Genomic DNA, 25,807 nt, shown 5'->3' with positions numbered 1-25,807 from the left:
TTAGGGTGGTTGGGTTCCGTTTGATATCCTTCTCCTATCACAGCAACTCACAAATCTTGCTGCTGTGTTTGCACATTGTTGTACTTCGCCCAGCAGATATGGGAGTTTGTTGTCATTGGTCATGTTTTCAAATCTCCGTGTGTGGTTGTAATCTGTGGGAAGTATGTGTCTCTGATGTCTTGACATTGACATTTGTATTTACTTGTATTTGCTATCCATCAAGGGCCAACTTCCAAGTCAATCTAAGCTATAAGTAATTAGTCCATAATCAGTATGTGTGCGCTTATGAGTATATATTATATACTGGTGTGTGCGGACAGTACACATACAGTACATGTGTGTGTGTTTGCACTCAGTCCTGTTGAGAGATGAATGAGTCTGGTCTGGTTGACATTGTCTGGAACAGGTGGTGTAGTCAGTGGGGAAGACGTGCAGAGAACACGCTCACACACAGGCACAGACACAGACGTCACACACGCGCACACTCTCTCACGCTAACGTTCACACACACAATATACTCGCAAATTGACTTGAATGTCCATTATCTCTCTTGTTTGAGACTATGCAAGCAGTCTGAAGGAGGAAGAATAGGCCCCATACGGAGACGGCTGATGTATTGATTTCACCATTAATCACTCACAGCATGCTGGATTGATTGATGCACTGTTGCAGGCTGTTCCGCCTGCATAATTCGCTGTATATCTGACTTTTAATTAAAGTTTTAAAGTTGAGACGATACTTGTTAGGCATTCAGTATGCGCGGCGCGATTGTCAAATTTAAAACCTCATCTCCGTACTGTATGTGTTTGCACCAAGCCCCCAGAGCGGTTGGCCATCGTTGAAGCCGCCGAGCCCAGTGGTAAACCCCGCGCAGCTGGGGTTTAACATGGAGTGCTCGCTAGCACTTCCGCATTTTGGCAACCAAATGTTGGTTCGCAAATCGAGAAAAAAAATGCAGAAGTAGATTGTTCTTCCAGGTGCTTCAAAACGACACTGAGCAACTTGAAATGAATAGCTGGGGGCAGGGCTGTCACTCCTGGTCCTGCCTCTCTAGTTTATAGTTTATATATAACTCTATGGTTTGCTCGTGTATGTGTACGTTTGCATGTGTTTACGTATACCTGTGTTTGTTTGTCTTTTACTGTAGGTGAGCGTGGTGCAGGACTCTGTGAACGTCTCAGGCCAGAACACGATGAACATGGTGAAGGTTCCTGACTGCAGGCTGTCTGAAGAGCTGGGCGACTTGTGGGAACATTCTCGCTTCATCGACTGCTCTCTGTGTGTGGCCGGACACACGTTTCAGGCACACAAAGCCATCTTAGCAGGTGAGATGAAGCAGCCTTAATTTGTAGTGGTACTCACTTTTTTTGCTTAAATAAAAGCATCAATACTGCAATGTAGAAATACTACTGTTACAAGTAAAAAATGTACTCAAAGTACCAAAAGTAGAGGATACTCATTATTCAGAATGTCCCATTTAAGTTTTCAAAATAATTTCACTTTCCTAAAATTTAGTACCAGAAGTGGTCTTTCTTTATACAGGGTATGGTTTGTTAGCATTCATCTATGTGCTAAAGTTGGGATTTTGAGACCTGTTTTACCATTCAATGTGAGGAGGAATGTAATCACTACTTCTGGGTTCTCAATCACAGAGCACAGAATCAATAGATAAATGATTGCCAATATTTGGACTTATGCCCAGGTACCGTAGTTACAGTATAATACAACCACGTTCTACTAGAGTTCAACATTGCTTTAGTGCACACGTATTTGTAACATACATGCATGCACACAAACACGTGCAGTTTATTTCTGAATGAGGTGTTGAGATATTGGCACCGTGATGACAGGCAGAATCATTTGGCAAAACTTGGAGAAATGGCAAAACTCTGTGTGTCTCTGCGGAGGTGTGGAGGGGGCTGTTAATTATTGGATCTGTTGAAATGTGTGTGTGAGGAGCCATTTTAATTATGTGCTACAGTGGTTTAGGGTCCTCCACTCTGCCACTCTCACTGTTTTGCTCTCTCTCTCTCTCTTTCTTTTGCTCTCTCTCTCTCTCTCCCTCCCCCTCTTTGTTTCTATCTCTCTCGTCTCTCATGTGTGTGTGTGTACCTTGTACCTTGCCGAGGGCTACCTGGGGCCAGGTGACTCCCCTTTCCTCTCAATTTCCTTGTTATTCCCACCACTCCGTCGTTCCCGTGACAACCCTCCTGGCCATTAATCGCCGTGGAGATGGACAGAGCGGGATCAAAAGAACTATAGGGTGAGCATGGCAGCCGTGAAAAGCAGCTCAAATTGGCTGCTTATTGCCCATGTGCACTTTAGAATCACCATGTGATGTGTCCCCCATTTCTCTCTCTTACTGTCTCTATAGCCCCCCTTTTTCTTTATTTCTCTACTTTCCTCCTCCTCTCTCTCTCTCCCTCTTTATATTTCTCCACCTCTCTCTGTCTCTGTGTTGCTGCAGTATGAGCTCACCAAGATTGGGCTGCAACAGTCAAGCCTACCTTAGATCTGTTCCCAAAGCCTCGCCCAGGCATTTAATTGTTGTTGTTATTGTTAACTGAGTTAGTTGAGACGAATAACCATATAAGTATTAAGTCCATAATTTATTCTGAGTAGTAATAAGGCACCCGATAATGGTCAAAAAGGGCCAAATTCCTGCATAATTGACTGAGGCACCCTGTGGGCGTGGCTAGCGGCCATTTTGATGACGTCACCAGAGTGGGAGTGTTTGAGGGGTGGGGGTGGGGGCGTGTTTGGGCATGTTTGGGCTTATCTGTGCCCCCCTACCTGTGGGGGCGAAGGGTGGGGTAGACGGGGGTAATTATATGTAATTGGATTAGTGCAGGCGGGAGACTGATGTTATTTGAATACCTTTTGTTTAGTAAATAAAAATAAATAGTGTGTGTGTGTGTGTGTGTGTGTGTGTGTGTGTGTGTGTGTGTGTGTGTGTGTGTGTGTGTGTGTGTGTGTGTGTGTGTGTGTGTGTGTGTGTGTGTGCGTGGCTGTGGTACCCTGTGGGGGTGTATAATTGGGGGGTGTAGGAGGGGTGGGGGGGGGGAGGGCGCCCCGTAGAGCAGGCTATTGTTTTCAAAGTCCTCTGAGACTCTGAGGTGTTGTTGAATTTAACATACTATTGGCCTGAGGGCCCGACTTGTTTGTTTTTTAACATTTCTATGTCTGGTGACAGAAGTTAGGGCAGTGTAGACAACACTCAATAAAGCTTCTTGTAGTTAATACGTTTATAAAATTTCCATTCAAACAGACTGCCGTAGCTAAGTGTGAAGACTCACAGATTCCCATATAATAGCTCTGAGTTCAAGGGGGAGTCAGGCAAGAATTCAGATTACATTATTGGAAGTAGGGGTGGGGGCTCTCACCTTGATGTGCTGTGTTGGCTAGCGGTTGTGAATGGGTTACAACACCCTCTATGGTTTTCTGGGTAGTACGAGATGCTTATGGCACTGTGTGCCCCCGTCATCCATGACACACACGGTGTGAGACCTTACATACTATATTTTGTATTGCTTGATTGTGGGTAAAAATGTGTATTTTAAACCAGTGTAACACATATTTTGTTGTGTGGAAGCATCAGTTGCACATGGGTGTAAATAGAATTGCTTGTAAATAGTTGGGGGGAAGCACTGCTGCATTGTGGGTAATTGGGGGAGCGATGCCAGGGATCAGGATTGGTGCATGATGGGTAAATATAATTGTTTGTAAAGGAGGTGTAGGGAAGTACCGTTGCATGCTGGGTAAGTGGGGGGGGAGCGCCACAGTGGGGGTCAGGATTGGCGCACCCCCCTTCTCAGTCAGTCAGAGATCTTATTTGACTTAGTAAATATTCTACATTATAGTGTGACAACTGACAAAACATGATATAGATATAATGTGATACTAGTTATAAAGAGTTACACGTATACTTTTAAACTGATAGGCCTACAAAATAGCTACATTCTCACAATGTATCACTCATTCATTAGTTAAGTTAGTTAGTTTGGTCTCCTATTTTTGTATTGCTTGATTGGGGATAAAATATGTGCATGTTAAAACAAGCACGCAGATATTTTTATTGAAAAATACTCTCACTCTCACTTAGTGGTTACATCATGTGAACTAATTTGTGAATAAACCTTTCCCCATAATTGACATAATATTACACATAAAACTCTGGGATAATATAAGGCTACAATAGGATAGAAAATAACGTTAAATTATTTTTTGTTTTAGGCAAAAATGATAATAGTACTTTTCATGAGTACTTAAAGACATTTTACACTTTAGATGTTGTGTTGGAGGTATACCCTAAACCAAATGTTGGGAGCCCAGCTTTGACGTGCTGTGTTGACTCGCGGTTGTAAAGTGCTTGTAAAGTAGATGCATTGGAAGTAACCATTGCATGCTGGGTAATTGGGGCGGAACACCGTAGTGTGAGTCAGGATTGGCACACCCCCCTTCTTTCAGTCAGAGATCTTATTTTATTTAGTAATTATATAGCAAGATGTTGAACAATACATGAGTAGCAACATGTTTATGATAAAGATGCTTGCCTGAAAATACATACGTTGTACTAGTCAAGACATCGGTAGAGAACATTTTTTTTAATTTTATTTATATGTCACTTTCAGTTAGTTGTCAGTTGTCAGTTTTTGCTACCAACTCACGGCATTTGTCGATGTGCAAATAATTCCAGTAACTGGTGGCTTGCTAACATACATACATACATACATACATACATACCTACATACATACATACAAGCATACAGTACATACCTACATACATACATACATACATACATACATACATACATACATACATACATACATACATACAGGGGGGGTGGACGCCTCTGCCTTGCATAGTCCCCAGTGAATAGGCAGGTTGCCCTTCACTGGTAACCTTACTTTGGATTTTAAATATATGAAGGTATTGTAGGCTGGGATTTTACAAAAAAGCCCCCCTTTTAAATACATACAGACATACAGACAGACATACATACATACTTATAAGGTATGCCATCTGGTGGCTAATGAACCAAACACACATTCTCAGAAGTTGAAGCAGTTTTAGAGGACCCACTTTTAGGCCAGTGCAACAGAGCATGCTTTTGCCTTTTTTAAAACCTTACCCATTTTAACCAAATACATACATACATACAGTACATGTATACATACAGTACATGTATACATACATACATGCAGACAGTACATGCATACATACATACATACAAACATACAATACAGTAAATGCACAACACGAAACGAAAAAAACATGCAAACAAGTACATGCGTACATACAAGCAGTACATACCTACATACATACATACACACATACATACATACATACATACATACATACATACATACATACATACATACATACATACATACATACATCACAATGCAAAACATGAAACGAAAAAACATGCACAACACGAAACGAAAAAACATGCGCAACATGAAAACAAAACACTACCTAATAACAAGAAACCGCTAGTACCCAATGTTATAGTTAGTAGGCCTACAACAGGTCCCGTATGCCTGGTCTAGCGTTTAAGGGTTCCTGGTTTTCATCGGGGAGGCCCAGGGTTCGAATCCCTGTACGGGAATATCATATGTTTATGTTCTGATGAATTGAAAATGATGATCAGTGTTGTTAACAAGTGTAATGGTTTATCATTGATCGGCCGCAAGTAACACTTTGTATCTGTGTATACACAGATTTGGTTATCATAAAAGTTACAATTCATTTCTGACACAGTGAAGCTGTTCGTAAACTACGCTCACGTAAGTACCGGTATGTGTTTAGTAATTACTAACTAGCTACAGGAGCCATTGAGCAATAATACAGTTTGGGGGGTGGGGTTAAGCATCATTTTGTAGGGGTTAGCCTCTTACTTCATACTTCATGAATAGAGTATAGATGAAAATAGATTTGACATATTAATGGCTCAATGTATAACATTTTATTTACATCATACACAACATTGGTTATGACAAACGGGGGATAGGGATGACCTTGAGGTACAGTGACTGTCCATATAATATACCACTGTTGTGGGCAGTTTAGAACTCCTAATTATGAATGTTTAAACTACTGGTTATGTGGTATGTTGGGGGTTGACGTTAGATCTAGTATTATGTTCAAAGTATTTTAACATCTCGTGTCAGAGTTGATATTTTAATATCGTCGTTTCTCTTCGGTGATGGAGACTAACCAACTTAAAATGTTCGAATCCTTATCATGAAAAGTATGGGTTCATTGTGTTAACATAAGATGCGGCTGTACTACATAGGGTATGCTATAATCATGTTTGTGACCTCAAAACCAACTGTTACTAATATGCTACGGGAAAACAAGATGAATCTTTATGAAATCATAAGAAAACATATCGATTTTCTAATTGAGATTGTTTGTAATGCAAAATTAATTACAAAGCGTGATGAATATAGCCTTTTATTCTTGGATGACCCTACAATCACACTACTGGACATTTTAATCCATAAAAATAGTGAACAGTGTTCTCATGCTTTCGCGAATATCCTTAAATCTGACGAAGTAACAGCGACAATACCATTTCTTAAAACATTGATCAGTAGTGAAATAGAACGCTACAATGCAGTAATTTCTAAATATTTGTGTGATGAGTGATGTATAGGGTTCAGTGGTCTATCTCGCTGAAAAGAAAACCTGTGTATGGATTACCAAGCGTGCCCTAGCAGTGTTATAGGGATACTCATTCTCATTATAAACCCCCACTGAGTATCAATTCCGCAACATAGGCTGACATGATACACTAATCTCAAACCCATATAACTAGCTAGAAAACCGAAGGGCTGCTAGATGCACCCACTATACACTTCCCCCCCCCTCATCTAGAATGCCTAAGGACCACTAGTTGCAATTAGTTACAAAAGCATAGTATACTACCCTGTAATTATGGAGGATACTTTATCAATGGGGGAAACCAACGCAAGTGGAGGAGACAACCCGTGCTGGAGGACACCTGAGAGCCTGAGGGCCCTGGATGAGGAACCATGGATGTACACCAATCCACCCCGGTTCATGGCTGGCGATGACGATGATGGATATGATGAGATGTCATTCTGGAGCTCACCTCCATCATCACCTATGTATTCCTATGATACGCGTGACTCACCCTACGTTTGGCCATCACCCATACATTCACCTGAGTCCCATGACAATGATGACACTTCAACTGCAAGGCCTTCACCACCACCATCCATAGTGCAGGGCCTGTTTTTTTTTATCTAGTATCTAGTCTAGTTTCATCTATATAGTTGTATCTAGTACACAAGATCTTGCTCAATATTACAAATTATTTACAATTTTTATTTGTAATGATAAGACGTTTTTGGGGGAAAATGTGTAATTCCTACACATGCAGTGGGTTAACGATGTATACAAAAACATCTGCTTGGATCAATTATCCTGGAATTATTTTTACTTCTAAGATGATATTCTTGAAAAAGTTGCTAAACTCTGTTGTTAAATGCTAAACGCCTATTGTTTTTAGATCTACAGTGATCTGTATAGATAGTGTAGTCAGAACAAATCACTAGTTGTCAGTGATAGACAGTAAATCCTTCACCATCAATCACCAGGCACTTTTGACTCATTCACTCAGTTGTTCTCTCACATTATATTACGACTAGTATATTATTCAACCAATACCAATAACTATTAACTAATAACTATTTTGCAACAAAATTTGGAATAATTGTTAATTTCAGCTATTTTATCATTTTTCAGACATGTTCTCTATCCATTTTGTACCTATGCAAACCTCTGTAGTGGTAAAAGACCCCCATACTTCATCATTCCCCCTGGTGGGTAGATAATTACAGAGCCAACAACGCCCTAACAGCATCCTAACAGCATCCTCCATCTGATTTCACCAGTCATTGGTCCATATGGTCTATCAGAGATACAGTTAGGCTAAATCATCATAATAGTGCTCAATCCTGGCTGAGGGTAGTAGGCCAATGGGTCACTAGATCATTTGCTCACCCAGAGTAGCTGTGAAACTTCACAACAAATGCTGTGACATCTGACAGAGCTATTTTTTATGTCAGGGGCCTAGTAAAATACAGTGTAAGGGATACATTGGGGTGGTAAATAAATAGCATTTTCGGTTTATAAAGACCTAAAGAGACCTGAAGATATTGTGTTAACTGTTAAAGCCAACCATAATATAGACCCAGATACCACTTATTGCACACTAAGGGCTGGTTGTTTTAATGATAGACACCATATTTGTGACTATTGACAGCCTGATATCTGACTTGGGAACTCTCTGTCCCCAACTGGGTCAATAGAAATATACCAAATATGTACAGAATCTGTTTGTCTCCGTATCATACACAAAACTTTTTAGCGTTAGGGGTGATGAATACGATCATTGTATGAGGAAGTTCTCAAAAGAGTCAGCAAGTTGGCACATTAAACTTGAAAATTCATCTGGACAGTCACTATACTATAGCTATCCCCTCAGTTGTCATAAACTATGATGTTCACGGTGTAAATACAAATATTATACATTGAGTCATTAATATGACATCATATAACCCACCTTCTGACTAGACCCAATCACTCTTTTTATCACAAAATGCATCTATTGTCGTCTATATTCTATACGCAAAGTTTGAAGTGAGAGGCTAAACCCTCAAAAGAGACTTACCCCTAAGCCAACCCAAGCTATCAAAGAGAATTAATAAAACCTGCTATAGAATAGTGACAGGCTTGCTGAAAGACAATCAGACAATACAGAAAGAGGCTACAAAGATCATTAGATCATTAGATTAGTCTAGGTTATTTCTGTATTGGATTAGTCTACATTAGCGGTGACTTCAATTATATATACAGTTGTTCTGCATAGCATAATGTGACGCGATTTCGCACTAATTTAATTCGTCTGTCTGCGCCAGGGGGGTGAACCATGTGGAGCTCACCACCCCCTGAGGTGAGCTGTTAGCCTGAATAGGTAACACTAATTCAATACACAAGGCAAAGGGGCGATGTTCTAGACATCCCGCCCCTCGCCCCTCCCCTATCCCGAAGAGCAACTATTTAAACTCACCATTTCTACACACTTAAGACGACGATACCACGAGGACGTAGGCCACTATTACCTTCCTAAAAACCTTTTTTCATCCCCATTATTTAATTTATTTCACACGGATATTCAATTTGGCATGGATCTTTCTAGTAAAGAGATAATGGTTAGGGATGTTTCTAGTATAGAGCTAATGGTTAGGGAGTCAATGGAACGCTATTATAACTCTGATTCGAACGAGGAGGAGGATTCTGAGACCCGTGAAATGGAAATTGCCAATGCCCTGTCATGCGGGCAATCGTCTTATGCAATGGACCGAATCATCGATGCAGACTTACGCGCCTACGCGGAGGACAATTTTGACTACGAAGCAGACGCGATTGATTATTGGGATCGAATCTGTGATGAGGAGAGAGCGAATGATGCCGCCATGACAGCGAATGATGCTCCCATGATAGCGGAGCTGTTAAACAGACACGTATACAGGCCAAGAGATGAGGATGAGGATGAGGAGGAGAACCTGGTGGACATACATATCATTATTGAATGAGTGAGACATTTGGGAATTAATTGTGTGGTCATGTGTACTATGTACTAGCCTATAGTAAACACAATGATACCATGACAAGAAAACATACCACAATTTCTTTTTTTGTTAAAGATGTATTTACAATATCACCAACATTGGAAAAAAAGGTCAGAATATCTACATCAGAATATTGTATCACTTGACCAGGTTCATGTAAAAACATGACATCATGTTCCGTTAGCATCATCAATCTGGTTGAGCAGCCTGAGCAGGACATTCGCAGTCATAGACCTACACACATGAGAGTCCACCAGGTTCTCCTCCTCATCCTCATCCTCATCTCTTGGCCTGTATACGTGTCTGTTTAACAGCTCCGCTATCATGGGAGCATCATTCGCTGTCATGGCGGCATCATTCGCTCTCTCCTCATCACAGATTCGATCCCAATAATCAATCGCGTCTGCTTCGTAGTCAAAATTGTCCTCCGCGTAGGCGCGTAAGTCTGCATCGATGATTCGGTCCATTGCATAAGACGATTGCCCGCATGACAGGGCATTGGCAATTTCCATTTCACGGGTCTCAGAATCCTCCTCCTCGTTCGAATCAGAGTTATAATAGCGTTCCATTGACTCCCTAACCATTAGCTCTATACTAGAAACATCCCTAACCATTATCTCTTTACTAGAAAGATCCATGCCAAATTGAATATCCGTGTGAAATAAATTAAATAATGGGGATGAAAAAAGGTTTTTAGGAAGGTAATAGTGGCCTACGTCCTCGTGGTATCGTCGTCTTAAGTGTGTAGAAATGGTGAGTTTAAATAGTTGCTCTTCGGGATAGGGGAGGGGCGAGGGGCGGGATGTCTAGAACATCGCCCCTTTGCCTTGTGTATTGAATTAGTGTTACCTATTCAGGCTAACAGCTCACCTCAGGGGGTGGTGAGCTCCACATGGTTCACCCCCCTGGCGCAGACAGACGAATTAAATTAGTGCGAAATCGCGTCACATTATGCTATGCAGAACAACTGTATATATAATTGAAGTCACCGCTAATGTAGACTAATCCAATACAGAAATAACCTAGACTAATCTAATGATCTAATGATCTTTGTAGCCTCTTTCTGTATTGTCTGATTGTCTTTCAGCAAGCCTGTCACTATTCTATAGCAGGTTTTATTAATTCTCTTTGATAGCTTGGGTTGGCTTAGGGGTAAGTCTCTTTTGAGGGTTTAGCCTCTCACTTCAAACTTTGCGTATAGAATATAGACGACAATAGATGCATTTTGTGATAAAAAGAGTGATTGGGTCTAGTCAGAAGGTGGGTTATATGATGTCATATTAATGACTCAATGTATAATATTTGTATTTACACCGTGAACATCATAGTTTATGACAACTGAGGGGATAGCTATAGTATAGTGACTGTCCAGATGAATTTTCAAGTTTAATGTGCCAACTTGCTGACTCTTTTGAGAACTTCCTCATACAATGATCGTATTCATCACCCCTAACGCTAAAAAGTTTTGTGTATGATACGGAGACAAACAGATTCTGTACATATTTGGTATATTTCTATTGACCCAGTTGGGGACAGAGAGTTCCCAAGTCAGATATCAGGCTGTCAATAGTCACAAATATGGTGTCTATCATTAAAACAACCAGCCCTTAGTGTGCAATAAGTGGTATCTGGGTCTATATTATGGTTGGCTTTAACAGTTAACACAATATCTTCAGGTCTCTTTAGGTCTTTATAAACCGAAAATGCTATTTATTTACCACCCCAATGTATCCCTTACACTGTATTTTACTAGGCCCCTGACATAAAAAATAGCTCTGTCAGATGTCACAGCATTTGTTGTGAAGTTTCACAGCTACTCTGGGTGAGCAAATGATCTAGTGACCCATTGGCCTACTACCCTCAGCCAGGATTGAGCACTATTATGATGATATAGCCTAACTGTATCTCTGATAGACCATATGGACCAATGACTGGTGAAATCAGATGGAGGATGCTGTTAGGATGCTGTTAGGGCGTTGTTGGCTCTGTAATTATCTACCCACCAGGGGGAATGATGAAGTATGGGGGTCTTTTACCACTACAGAGGTTTGCATAGGTACAAAATGGATAGAGAACATGTCTGAAAAATGATAAAATAGCTGAAATTAACAATTATTCCAAATTTTGTTGCAAAATAGTTATTAGTTAATAGTTATTGGTATTGGTTGAATAATATACTAGTCGTAATATAATGTGAGAGAACAACTGAGTGAATGAGTCAAAAGTGCCTGGTGATTGATGGTGAAGGATTTACTGTCTATCACTGACAACTAGTGATTTGTTCTGACTACACTATCTATACAGATCACTGTAGATCTAAAAACAATAGGCGTTTAGCATTTAACAACAGAGTTTAGCAACTTTTTCAAGAATATCATCTTAGAAGTAAAAATAATTCCAGGATAATTGATCCAAGCAGATGTTTTTGTATACATCGTTAACCCACTGCATGTGTAGGAATTACACATTTTCCCCCAAAAACGTCTTATCATTACAAATAAAAATTGTAAATAATTTGTAATATTGAGCAAGATCTTGTGTACTAGATACAACTATATAGATGAAACTAGACTAGATACTAGATAAAAAAAAACAGGCCCTGCACTATGGATGGTGGTGGTGAAGGCCTTGCAGTTGAAGTGTCATCATTGTCATGGGACTCAGGTGAATGTATGGGTGATGGCCAAACGTAGGGTGAGTCACGCGTATCATAGGAATACATAGGTGATGATGGAGGTGAGCTCCAGAATGACATCTCATCATATCCATCATCGTCATCGCCAGCCATGAACCGGGGTGGATTGGTGTACATCCATGGTTCCTCATCCAGGGCCCTCAGGCTCTCAGGTGTCCTCCAGCACGGGTTGTCTCCTCCACTTGCGTTGGTTTCCCCCATTGATAAAGTATCCTCCATAATTACAGGGTAGTATACTATGCTTTTGTAACTAATTGCAACTAGTGGTCCTTAGGCATTCTAGATGAGGGGGGGGGAAGTGTATAGTGGGTGCATCTAGCAGCCCTTCGGTTTTCTAGCTAGTTATATGGATTTGAGATTAGTGTATCATGTCAGCCTATGTTGCGGAATTGATACTCAGTGGGGGTTTATAATGAGAATGAGTATCCCTATAACACTGCTAGGGCACGCTTGGTAATCCATACACAGGTTTTCTTTTCAGCGAGATAGACCACTGAACCCTATACATCACTCATCACACAAATATTTAGAAATTACTGCATTGTAGCGTTCTATTTCACTACTGATCAATGTTTTAAGAAATGGTATTGTCGCTGTTACTTCGTCAGATTTAAGGATATTCGCGAAAGCATGAGAACACTGTTCACTATTTTTATGGATTAAAATGTCCAGTAGTGTGATTGTAGGGTCATCCAAGAATAAAAGGCTATATTCATCACGCTTTGTAATTAATTTTGCATTACAAACAATCTCAATTAGAAAATCGATATGTTTTCTTATGATTTCATAAAGATTCATCTTGTTTTCCCGTAGCATATTAGTAACAGTTGGTTTTGAGGTCACAAACATGATTATAGCATACCCTATGTAGTACAGCCGCATCTTATGTTAACACAATGAACCCATACTTTTCATGATAAGGATTCGAACATTTTAAGTTGGTTAGTCTCCATCACCGAAGAGAAACGACGATATTAAAATATCAACTCTGACACGAGATGTTAAAATACTTTGAACATAATACTAGATCTAACGTCAACCCCCAACATACCACATAACCAGTAGTTTAAACATTCATAATTAGGAGTTCTAAACTGCCCACAACAGTGGTATATTATATGGACAGTCACTGTACCTCAAGGTCATCCCTATCCCCCGTTTGTCATAACCAATGTTGTGTATGATGTAAATAAAATGTTATACATTGAGCCATTAATATGTCAAATCTATTTTCATCTATACTCTATTCATGAAGTATGAAGTAAGAGGCTAACCCCTACAAAATGATGCTTAACCCCACCCCCCAAACTGTATTATTGCTCAATGGCTCCTGTAGCTAGTTAGTAATTACTAAACACATACCGGTACTTACGTGAGCGTAGTTTACGAACAGCTTCACTGTGTCAGAAATGAATTGTAACTTTTATGATAACCAAATCTGTGTATACACAGATACAAAGTGTTACTTGCGGCCGATCAATGATAAACCATTACACTTGTTAACAACACTGATCATCATTTTCAATTCATCAGAACATAAACATATGATATTCCCGTACAGGGATTCGAACCCTGGGCCTCCCCGATGAAAACCAGGAACCCTTAAACGCTAGACCATACGGGACCTGTTGTAGGCCTACTAACTATAACATTGGGTACTAGCGGTTTCTTGTTATTAGGTAGTGTTTTGTTTTCATGTTGCGCATGTTTTTTCGTTTCGTGTTGTGCATGTTTTTTCGTTTCATGTTTTGCATTGTGATGTATGTATGTATGTATGTATGTATGTATGTATGTATGTATGTATGTATGTATGTATGTATGTATGTATGTATGTGTGTATGTATGTATGTAGGTATGTACTGCTTGTATGTACGCATGTACTTGTTTGCATGTTTTTTTCGTTTCGTGTTGTGCATTTACTGTATTGTATGTTTGTATGTATGTATGTATGCATGTACTGTCTGCATGTATGTATGTATACATGTACTGTATGTATACATGTACTGTATGTATGTATGTATTTGGTTAAAATGGGTAAGGTTTTAAAAAAGGCAAAAGCATGCTCTGTTGCACTGGCCTAAAAGTGGGTCCTCTAAAACTGCTTCAACTTCTGAGAATGTGTGTTTGGTTCATTAGCCACCAGATGGCATACCTTATAAGTATGTATGTATGTCTGTCTGTATGTCTGTATGTATTTAAAAGGGGGGCTTTTTTGTAAAATCCCAGCCTACAATACCTTCATATATTTAAAATCCAAAGTAAGGTTACCAGTGAAGGGCAACCTGCCTATTCACTGGGGACTATGCAAGGCAGAGGCGTCCACCCCCCCTGTATGTATGTATGTATGTATGTATGTATGTATGTATGTATGTATGTATGTATGTATGTATGTATGTATGTATGTAGGTATGTACTGTATGCTTGTATGTATGTATGTAGGTATGTATGTATGTATGTATGTATGTATGTTAGCAAGCCACCAGTTACTGGAATTATTTGCACATCGACAAATGCCGTGAGTTGGTAGCAAAAACTGACAACTGACAACTAACTGAAAGTGACATATAAATAAAATTAAAAAAAATGTTCTCTACCGATGTCTTGACTAGTACAACGTATGTATTTTCAGGCAAGCATCTTTATCATAAACATGTTGCTACTCATGTATTGTTCAACATCTTGCTATATAATTACTAAATAAAATAAGATCTCTGACTGAAAGAAGGGGGGTGTGCCAATCCTGACTCACACTACGGTGTTCCGCCCCAATTACCCAGCATGCAATGGTTACTTCCAATGCATCTACTTTACAAGCACTTTACAACCGCGAGTCAACACAGCACGTCAAAGCTGGGCTCCCAACATTTGGTTTAGGGTATACCTCCAACACAACATCTAAAGTGTAAAATGTCTTTAAGTACTCATGAAAAGTACTATTATCATTTTTGCCTAAAACAAAAAATAATTTAACGTTATTTTCTATCCTATTGTAGCCTTATATTATCCCAGAGTTTTATGTGTAATATTATGTCAATTATGGGGAAAGGTTTATTCACAAATTAGTTCACATGATGTAACCACTAAGTGAGAGTGAGAGTATTTTTCAATAAAAATATCTGCGTGCTTGTTTTAACATGCACATATTTTATCCCCAATCAAGCAATACAAAAATAGGAGACCAAACTAACTAACTTAACTAATGAATGAGTGATACATTGTGAGAATGTAGCTATTTTGTAGGCCTATCAGTTTAAAAGTATACGTGTAACTCTTTATAACTAGTATCACATTATATCTATATCATGTTTTGTCAGTTGTCACACTATAATGTAGAATATTTACTAAGTCAAATAAGATCTCTGACTGACTGAGAAGGGGGGTGCGCCAATCCTGACCCCCACTGTGGCGCTCCCCCCCCACTTACCCAGCATGCAACGGTACTTCCCTACACCTCCTTTACAAACAATTATATTTACCCATCATGCACCAATCCTGATCCCTGGCATCGCTCCCCCAATTACCCACAATGCAGCAGTGCTTCCCCCCAACTATTTACAAGCAATTCTATTTACACCCATGTGCAACTGATGCTTCCACACAACAAAATATGTGTTACACTGGTTTAAAATACACATTTTTACCCACAATCAAGCAATACAAAATATAGTATGTAAGGTCTCACACCGTGTGTGTCATGGATGACGGGGGCACACAGTGCCATAAGCATCTCGTACTACCCAGAAAACCATAGAGGGTGTTGTAACCCATTCACAACCGCTAGCCAACACAGCACATCAAGGTGAGAGCCCCCACCCCTACTTCCAATAATGTAATCTGAATTCTTGCCTGACTCCCCCTTGAACTCAGAGCTATTATATGGGAATCTGTGAGTCTTCACACTTAGCTACGGCAGTCTGTTTGAATGGAAATTTTATAAACGTATTAACTACAAGAAGCTTTATTGAGTGTTGTCTACACTGCCCTAACTTCTGTCACCAGACATAGAAATGTTAAAAAACAAACAAGTCGGGCCCTCAGGCCAATAGTATGTTAAATTCAACAACACCTCAGAGTCTCAGAGGACTTTGAAAACAATAGCCTGCTCTACGGGGCGCCCTCCCCCCCCCCACCCCTCCTACACCCCCCAATTATACACCCCCACAGGGTACCACAGCCACGCACACACACACACACACACACACACACACACACACACACACACACACACACACACACACACACACACACACACACACACACACTATTTATTTTTATTTACTAAACAAAAGGTATTCAAATAACATCAGTCTCCCGCCTGCACTAATCCAATTACATATAATTACCCCCGTCTACCCCACCCTTCGCCCCCACAGGTAGGGGGGCACAGATAAGCCCAAACATGCCCAAACACGCCCCCACCCCCACCCCTCAAACACTCCCACTCTGGTGACGTCATCAAAATGGCCGCTAGCCACGCCCACAGGGTGCCTCAGTCAATTATGCAGGAATTTGGCCCTTTTTGACCATTATCGGGTGCCTTATTACTACTATTCTGAAACGGCATATCTGCCCTGACCCCTTATCCATGATTTATACATTATGGATAATTAGTAGGGATTTATATCTATATATATATATATTTATATTTATATGTTATTCGTCTGAACTGCTCTACTCGTGTGTATATTTCTATACAGTACTCACATCACAGGACATGCAATACTTTTAAATATAGTTTTTCTTTTGTAATCAATCAAGGCAGATGAACACAAACATGGCATGCTACTTCTTTTACTGCTTGAGAAGCACAATTATGGAGGAAGAGAGAGAGAGCAAGGAAGTTTGTGTTTGCATGTGCGCGGTTCACGTGTGTGTGTGTGTGTGTGTGTGTGTGTGTGTGTGTGTGTGTGTGTGTGTGTGTGTGTGTGTGTGTGTGTGTGTGTGTGTGTGTGTGTGTGTGTGTGTGTGTGTGTGTGTGTGTGTGTGTGTGTGTGTGGGCATGCTGCGCAGCAGGGGTCCTCCGTTTTGCTCAATAAACGTGATGTTAATTAACTTTCTCCGTCAAAATTCAACAAACTTTCATAATGACAATGAAAAATTAATCCTACTTGATGTGACCGTCGAACTCGTTGTCGACAGAGCTCATAAAAAAACATTTCCAGAACAGCTCAAACAAAGTATAGTGGAAGAACGCTTGTAAGGAAGAGCACTGGTAAGCATCGTAAGGATAATATTTTAAATCCCTTTAGAGAGATTAAAACTACCTAAACAACCAGAGTTTTGGGATATGTCACTGTTAGTTTTTGCACTAGCAGTGACATACAGTAAGCTTGTTTTTTTTGTCTTGCAAATAATTGAAAGGCAGAGGAGTGACAGCAGGAAACTAAAGCAAACTAAAGCAACGCGAAACATACCATGCCACCTATGTCCACGCCACATATGTGGCTTTGAAGTGTCACCAGTGCTCCAAAGCGACATATGCCGCTCAATAGCCATATATAGCGCTTGCCTTCGCCGCCAGAGACACCGGCATGTTGCTGCTACAAAAGTGCCATGTATTAGGAAGAGATACTATATCAGTAAGAAAGTGTAATTTATTTTATTGCTTGCTCTTTCCCCGCGGCTCCTCTCAGTGCAAAGAATAACGGCACTTGCCCAATGCAATATATTGATGATCTGGGCCATGTCATTAATCATTTTTTTAACCTTGATGTGGAGTCCCTCAGAAATGGCATCTACAGTACCATGTTGAACATGAACTATATTGTGTTGATTTCAGATGAATTTCGATGGAAACGGGCATAATTCACGTCTTCCTCCTGTAGCTTAATAGCTCCTCGTGTCCAATAGTTAGCCTTATCTTGACATATCGATGTATTCACATGCTCATTAGTTCAATTATTATTTTAAACTGCATATAAAAGCATGAAAGAGATGCAGCGACACTACTGCCGCTGCATCTCTGCGCGCTGGGAGTCCCATTTGGATCTGGTAAATATCATATTAATAATGATGGTCTACTGTATACAGAGACAGAATGCCAGGAGCCTAAGGAACCGTTTTACATGAAAGTGGTATAACAGAATAGGATAGATGCTATACTTATTATTTTTCTCTCCATACATTCTCAGATGTATCTCCCCCTCTCTCCTCACCACTCATCTTTCTTTGGACAGCATCATCAACGTTATGTTTTTATGCTTACTATACTGATATTAGGCATAATCAGTGTAACACGCTTGTGGCTTGCTGTGAAACTACACCTTAAAACTCATTCAGTGCCACCTGGTGAACACCAGTTTTGGCCCTTGTTGCCACCGAAGCCCATTATAAATAAAAGAAAGAAAATTTAATTATATTGTAATCTGCATGTCATCACCTGACATGCAGATTAGAGCAATTTTCAAAATATGGATATGGAGAAAAAAAAAAGAATATATATATTTTTTTTCAAAAAGGCGTCCAAAGGCGCCAATGGCACTCGCGGCCACCAGGGGCAGGCGTCTAAAGGCGTCCTGTGGCACTGAGACAGTTAAAGAGTTCCAGCTTGACCAATTAGACCTTCCGTTAAAATACATACATGACTAAATCAAGTTCATAACAAATAAATGATATAACATAAATAAGCAAAATTATAATACATTATGGCAGCGACACTCCCACCAAATCACCTGGGATTTCTTATCACCTTAATACACATTTGAAAATCAATATTCATAGAAAGAAATCATGAACACTTAAATTCTGCCTCAGCAGCAGCAACCCTATTTCCTTTCAAAGTGTGTACAATAAACTATAAACAATAAACTCTTTGAAGATGCTTTATCAAATATTTCTCTTTTACATCCATCTGCAAAGCAGACATACATGTGGGTGTGCGGATAATTATTCAAGTACAGAAGTTACTACAGTTCTCTCATTCTAAATGTTGACAGACTCTGAAGGAGCATGTTGGTGTACCGTATTGTGGACTTTAGATTTATATTTTCCATTTTAAAGGACAAACCTGTGTATATACGTTTGGAACCCTTGACCTTGAAATGTGTTTAAGCAATCAAGTGTGTTATATACAAATAACTTTATCTTTATATAAAACGGGATTTACCAGATAGTGGCTTCAGTTAAGCATCAACACTTTACCTTACATCTCATGTGCAACAACAAACAACCTTGCCAAACATGGTGGCTCACTATTGTGTCTCACTTCTCCACATTTGATGACCTTCTCATCGTTGCTTTCCTCCCACCATTCTCTTTTCCACCTTGATCCTTTGCCATTGTAGGCTGCTTTCTACCTACTGCCTTCTTGGGGTTTTTAACAAGCAGGTGGTCTCTTAACTTGAGGGTGAAGGCTACATTTTGTTAAAGGCCCTCCCACCCTGAGCACACTGTACTCAACACATTGACTTTGCTTCAATTGCTTTTGCACCTTCTTCATTTTAGCTTTAATAATAATAAACTTTAAGTGCAGCGCAAAGTGCTTTACAATACAAACAAAGTATAAAAATATCAAACAACATAACAATCAAGGCACAATCAAAATACAAAAAAAGAAATGCCAAAAACACCACACAATATAAAAAATGCAAAAAAAAGATAATGAAATAGGTAAAACAGTGAGTCGACAAATAATTAAAATCAGAGGATTCAGCCAAATGCTAGAGTAAAAAAAATGGGTCTTAAGCTGAGTTTTAAAAACATCTAGGGAGGGTGCCAGTCTAAGGTGCATTGGAAGTTTATTATAATTGGAATTATTTATTTCGGCCCGTGGAAGGAGAACGCTGCTTCGCCATATTTCTTCAATGCCATTTTTTGTGGCTTTTCAAGCAGGCCAGCAGTGGCGGACCTAAGGAGGCGGTTTGGGACATACCTGGGCAAGCAGTCCTGAAGATAGGTGGGGGCGAGGCCATTTAAAGCTTTGTAAACAAGTAAAATAATTAACTTTAAAATCTATTCTAAAAACAACCGGGAGCCAGTGTAAGGAGGCTAAAACTGGGGTGATATGGTCTCGCATCTTGGTTTTTGTTAGGACTCTGGCTGCGGCATTTTGCACAAGTTGTAGCTTGTCAATTGATTTCTTTGGGAGGCCAGTTAAAAGTGCGTTGCAATAATCCAAACGTGAAAAGACAAAAGCGTGGATTAATGTTTTTGCATCATCTAATGACAGGTAGGCTCTGATTCGTGCAATGTTTCGGAGATGAAAAAAGGCCGTCTTGGTGGCATGTTTAATATGTGCATTAAAATTCAGTTCTGAGTCGATGATAACACCCAGGTTCTTTACTGTATTACCTACAGTTAGGCTACCAAGTCTATTAATTATTGATTCTTTTTGTTCACTAGAACTAGAACCAATTATGAGAATCTCTGTCTTGTCTTCATTTAGTTTGAGGAAGTTTTCACTCATCCAGCATTTAATGCTGGATAGACAGTTCAATAACGGGTCAAGGGCTTGACTTCCTTGCATTGCTTTATGTCAATTTCTCTGCTGAATGCGTCACTCTGCTGCTCTACTTCCTTTCTCTGCTCAACACTTGTGGCTTCACCTTTCTGATAGGCAAGACCCTTGGTTTGTTGAGCATGGCTCATCAGACATGTAATGGCTTTGGCATCTCCTTCCCAATCAGAGATCTCATTGAGGCGTGGTAACGTCCCTTCTTCCTTTGCATTTGTGCTATACACGTGGGCCTTTCCTTCTTTTGCCTCTGTGTTGTACACCTTGACCTTGTGAAGTTCTGGATGATTATCAGTGACCTCTTCCACTAAAACCTCCTTTGTGGGTATAGCTCTCCTTTCCATATAAAGTCTGTGCTAGTTTGGTTTGAAGCTTTGAGCTTTTCTGCTCTTTGAATCTGAACTTGTACATCATGAACAACATCTTCTACACAACGTACAGGTTACAACGTCTTGTAACCAGTATGGATTTGTCCAATTTGTGACACATATCAGGCTCTGGACTATCAATTATTCTGTAGGCGTCATAAACATTGCTCAATTCAACTACAGTTGGAGGCCATCGATATTGTCCTTTTCTTTTTGCTGAGGTTTGCGTGATCTGCGCAAAAGGACAGTTAACCCATTTTGGGCGGGAACCCCTTTTGGTGTTTTAAACATTATGTTATAATTTAGCTATTGAAAAATAGCAGATCTACAAGCTCATAGCGCGCCACCGAGTGGCGCGCTACGAGCTTGTAGGTCTGCTATTTTTTTTAAATCGTGAAAATATTTAACTGGATTTTTTTTAACATTTTGAAAATGCGCCGGAACTGGCTATCTGCGCGTTCCTGCCTCTGTCGCAGGTAGCCAGCCACGGTGATGGAGGCGGTACAATAGGATGTCAATAAGGAAGTCAAGGAAGGAAGGAAGGAAGAGAGCTGCCAAAACGGTCGTACAAACATTAAAAATACTTAACGGCTTCTGAGCCGTTCGCGGGGGGGGGGGGGGTCAGAGGGTTCGTTGTCTCCTATAGCGTTCATATGCTTCTTTTGGAATATGTCAGCGTCATAGCCACAGCGCGGCACAGGGGTAAGTCAGGGTAAATCAGATTGCATCCCATGTCGCTTGAAGTCGATGATACCGGACCCTACGGGTTACGGGTCCAAAGGAGCTCAACCCGGGGGGTCCGGAGACGGGCTATAGCAGTTGCTGCATCTTTACTCTGTTGTGCCTTTCCATTTGTTTGTGACATTTTCAAATTCACACTTGTTAACAACCAGTAATTAAACCAAAATCATTTCTGTCTTAGGCGACTGTATTAATTCAATCCTTTAAATACTTTCAAACTTTGACAATTCAAATTGGCCACACAAACTTTGAACCTGCGTGCATTTCCTCAGATCAATTACCACAACAATGCGTTTTTCCTTTAAGCAATGAAACAAATCGTTCCTTAGTTTACATCTTCATCACATAGTTCCCTTCCCATACAGTTCCTTAATTGTTCAGTCTTTGTGTTGTCACTTTTTAGAACACTCGTGTAGTGTACAGTACATACCTCATTTGACTTCTTCAGAACAGAACAAATGAACTGCGGCAGGTGAAGGGTCCTTTCTTTAACGTGGCGGTTTGGCTTAGCTGTGTTCGTCGTTGTGAAAAGGTCCATAGACGTCCACCAGACCCCTGTGCAGCTCCGAGTTGAGCCGGGTGCGTGTCGAAACTCTTCCGTTCGGCACGGCTCCTCACGGCTCCGAAGTGGCTGCAAGTCAGGCTGTAGACTCCTCCACGCAGGCTGTGCTTGACTGTCTTGTACTTCCTTTGCAGCAAGTTGTGGATTCCTTCTGGTACCTAGTTGACTGTTTGTGGCTTTCTTCTGCGGCCCGCTTGGACTGGCGTGGTGAATCTCGCAGACGAGGTTTACTCCACGCTGGTAGAGCTGAGCTCCGAGTTCACTCCACGGCGTCCACGCAGGTGGATTGCAGATCTTTACTCCACGCACGTGGAGTTCAGCTTCGAGTTTTACCATCACTGCCTTTGGTGCAAGAATGACACAGCTTGTCCCGTGTACTGGTGGCTTTTATTTGCGCTCTCATTTGCCAACAATCTCCAACGTAAAACTGTATGAAATTAAGCATAAATACACACACATAAGCAAATGGAACAAAAAGCATAAACATTGTACGACATGACATAAACTTACAAAGAAATGCAAAACAAAACACACCTTGCTGGCTGCACTTAACGAAAGGGAATGAGGAAGTCCATATTGGCCGACAAACAGAACACAACTGGAATAGAATCAATACATCAGTTAACATATAAACATGAAGAAGACAAGAAACTTGAAGTAACGTATTCACATATTACATTAGTTAAACAACAAGTACCTTGTTCAATCCCGCGACACGCTCAAACAGTATGCTCCTTAGTGAGCGGAAGTGTATCAGTGTAACACGCTTGTGGCTTGCTGTGAAACTACACCTTATAAAGAGTTCCAGCTTGACCAATTAGACCTTCCGGTAAAATACATGCATGACTAACTCAAGTTTATAACAAATAAATTATATAACATAAATAAGCAAAATTACAATACATTATGGCAGCGACAGTAAGTGTGTTCACATAACATTAGTCATTATTATGACGATAAAGAAATAGCACGCTGTCAAAGCAGCACAGCCTATGTGGTATGCACCTTAACCCCAATGGGCTTGATAATCTTTATCATATTATTATGAATGAAGATTTTAACCGTGTCACATTTTCTTTTATTAGCAATACACAATGTATTATTACATGTGCCCTACAGCTACAATCATTCCATCACATTTCAAGTGCTTAATAGCTTGTTTCAACGTCAAGCCTTTTCTTGTAAGGCCTGCAGAAAAGATAATTCAAGACTATTTAACTCTATAGCAAGGCAGGCGATTGTACAAGATGAGCATGACTGCATCCACTTTTCACGATATAAATTGTCACGGGACCTAAAATATGTGTTGCACAGAGTATACACTATCTCTAAACTCAACCATTGGGTGTAGTTTTGTCGAAAAAATGGAAAGGAAAAAAGCAAGTAAATTAGGATTCACTGCCCACTTAGTTTCTAACTAGGCTGTGTGTTTGAACTTAAAGCGCTTCTAGTGTGTGCGACTCTGGGGGGCTTAACCGTATCTCTCTTCAGCAGCAAACAAATGGCCACACACACACACACACACACACACACACACACACACACACACACACACACACACACACACACACACACACACGTATTGTGTAGCTTAAGGCAAGTGCCCTGGCATCCCGTTTTCCTCTCCACGCAGCAGGCTCTCAGGAGCATTCAGTTAAAGACCAGACAGAGGCAGAGGTACCGTAGTAGAGCGCAGGCCATCCTGACAGCCCCTCTAAGGGAGGCACTGGGGGTGAGAAGGATGATGCTGTGGATGCAGTCGCTGGGCGGATGGCCTCCAGCAGCGACACATACAGTATATAAATAAGCAACACATATATACAGTATATAAATAATACATAATATACACTACAGCACACTCCCCTGTCCCCCACAGGATGTACCCTGAAAAGACCCCGGACGCTCTCTCTTTGCCACTGAGTGGGAATGAGGAATGAACCAGACCCAGTGTTGTGGTTGTTGGGCTCAGCGTGTGGGACTGTACAGTGTACACCTTACACCTGATTTATACTTTTGTTGCACACAGAGAATATCAGATCTACAAGCTGTAGATCTTCTGCGAGTTATGAGCTTATATAGATCTTCTAGTTTTGGTGCATAACTAAGTATAAATCTGGCTTTTCTCACCTTTAGTGCAGTCCACAGGCATGGCAGCATTTCAGCAACATATAGAGTAGTTCACTGTAAAATCACTGTTGTTAACATAACCATTTCATTTTCTAACAATTCTAAAAATCTATTTATCTATTTTTTCCCCCCCCTGGAAATAAAAACGGCTGGGTTTCCGAGGCTAGTACTCGCCTGGCAGGAACAATCTCTTTGAAAACCTGTGTAGTGTTTCTGATTGTGCAGCCACAAAATGCACTTGAAAAGTGGGATCGACGGACCCGCTGGGGGTCGCGGAACGGTCTGCGATGTTTTTGCCTCCCCTAAAATGTAATTCCTGCGTACGCCACTGGGACTCGGTCCATTGTTCTCCCCAGGTTGGCAGAGGGAGTGAAAAAAATAATGCGTTACAAAAATCGAGGGACATTAAAGACATAAAATCGTACACTTTGAAATGTGTCGTGACCAGCACTATGAGCAGAGATGATAGCACAGGACCAGGGGCGTGACCAGCACTATGAGCAGAGATGATAGCACAGGACCAGGGGCGTGACCAGCACTATGAGCAGAGATGATAGCACAGGACCAGGGGCGCGACCAGCACTATGAGCAGAGATGATAGCACAGGACCAGGGGCGTGACCAGCACTATGAGCAGAGATGATAGCACAGGACCAGGGGTGTGACCAGCACTATGAGCAGAGATGATAGCACAGGACCAGGGGCGTGACCAGCACTATGAGCAGAGATGATAGCACATGACCAGGGGCGCCGCTGACAGTGCTTCAGCTCTGAGCAAATCCACATCACGCATGCAACTCGACGAGGACACACGCACAGGCGCTCGTTATTAAGCGGCGGAGCAGCAGAGAAAAATATTATTATGAGGACTGGCATGGCCCATTTTGTTGCCCCACTCGGCGTGTTGCCCTACGCACTTGCACGTCTTGCCTGGCGGTGGCGCTGTGTGACAGGACAGGACAGGGGGACATGGGTGTCTGTCTGATAGATGATAGATAGATAGACCTTTACTGATCCCTGTGGAAAAATCCAGGTGCCATAAACACTGGTAGCAATGTTGATATTTCAGTGTTAAATACAGTTCTGCTGGATCAGGAAACATACCGGTACTTTCCGACTTCGAAATTGAAAGTCATGCCGTGCAAAGTCAATTTATTATATGAATAGAAATCAATTTTTTATCAAGGCATCGCTTGA

At 40.8% G+C, this 25,807-nt stretch overlaps 1 protein-coding gene across 1 annotated transcript in view; it reads left to right on the top strand.

Annotated features, from left to right (window-relative positions):
- Window positions 1-25,807, top strand: part of spop (speckle type BTB/POZ protein) — a 72,790-nt gene that overhangs the window by 37,829 nt on the left and 9,154 nt on the right. The window contains 1 exon segment of the mRNA XM_079519627.1: window positions 1,148-1,325. Within this exon segment, the coding sequence (XP_079375753.1) occupies window positions 1,148-1,325 (178 nt within the window).

Source organism: Electrona antarctica (assembly GCF_951216825.1).
Source record: "Electrona antarctica genome assembly, chromosome: 14".
Taxonomy (NCBI): domain Eukaryota; kingdom Metazoa; phylum Chordata; class Actinopteri; order Myctophiformes; family Myctophidae; genus Electrona; species Electrona antarctica.
Note: the sequence above shows the minus strand (reverse complement) of the source record. Positions and strands in the feature narration are given on the sequence as shown.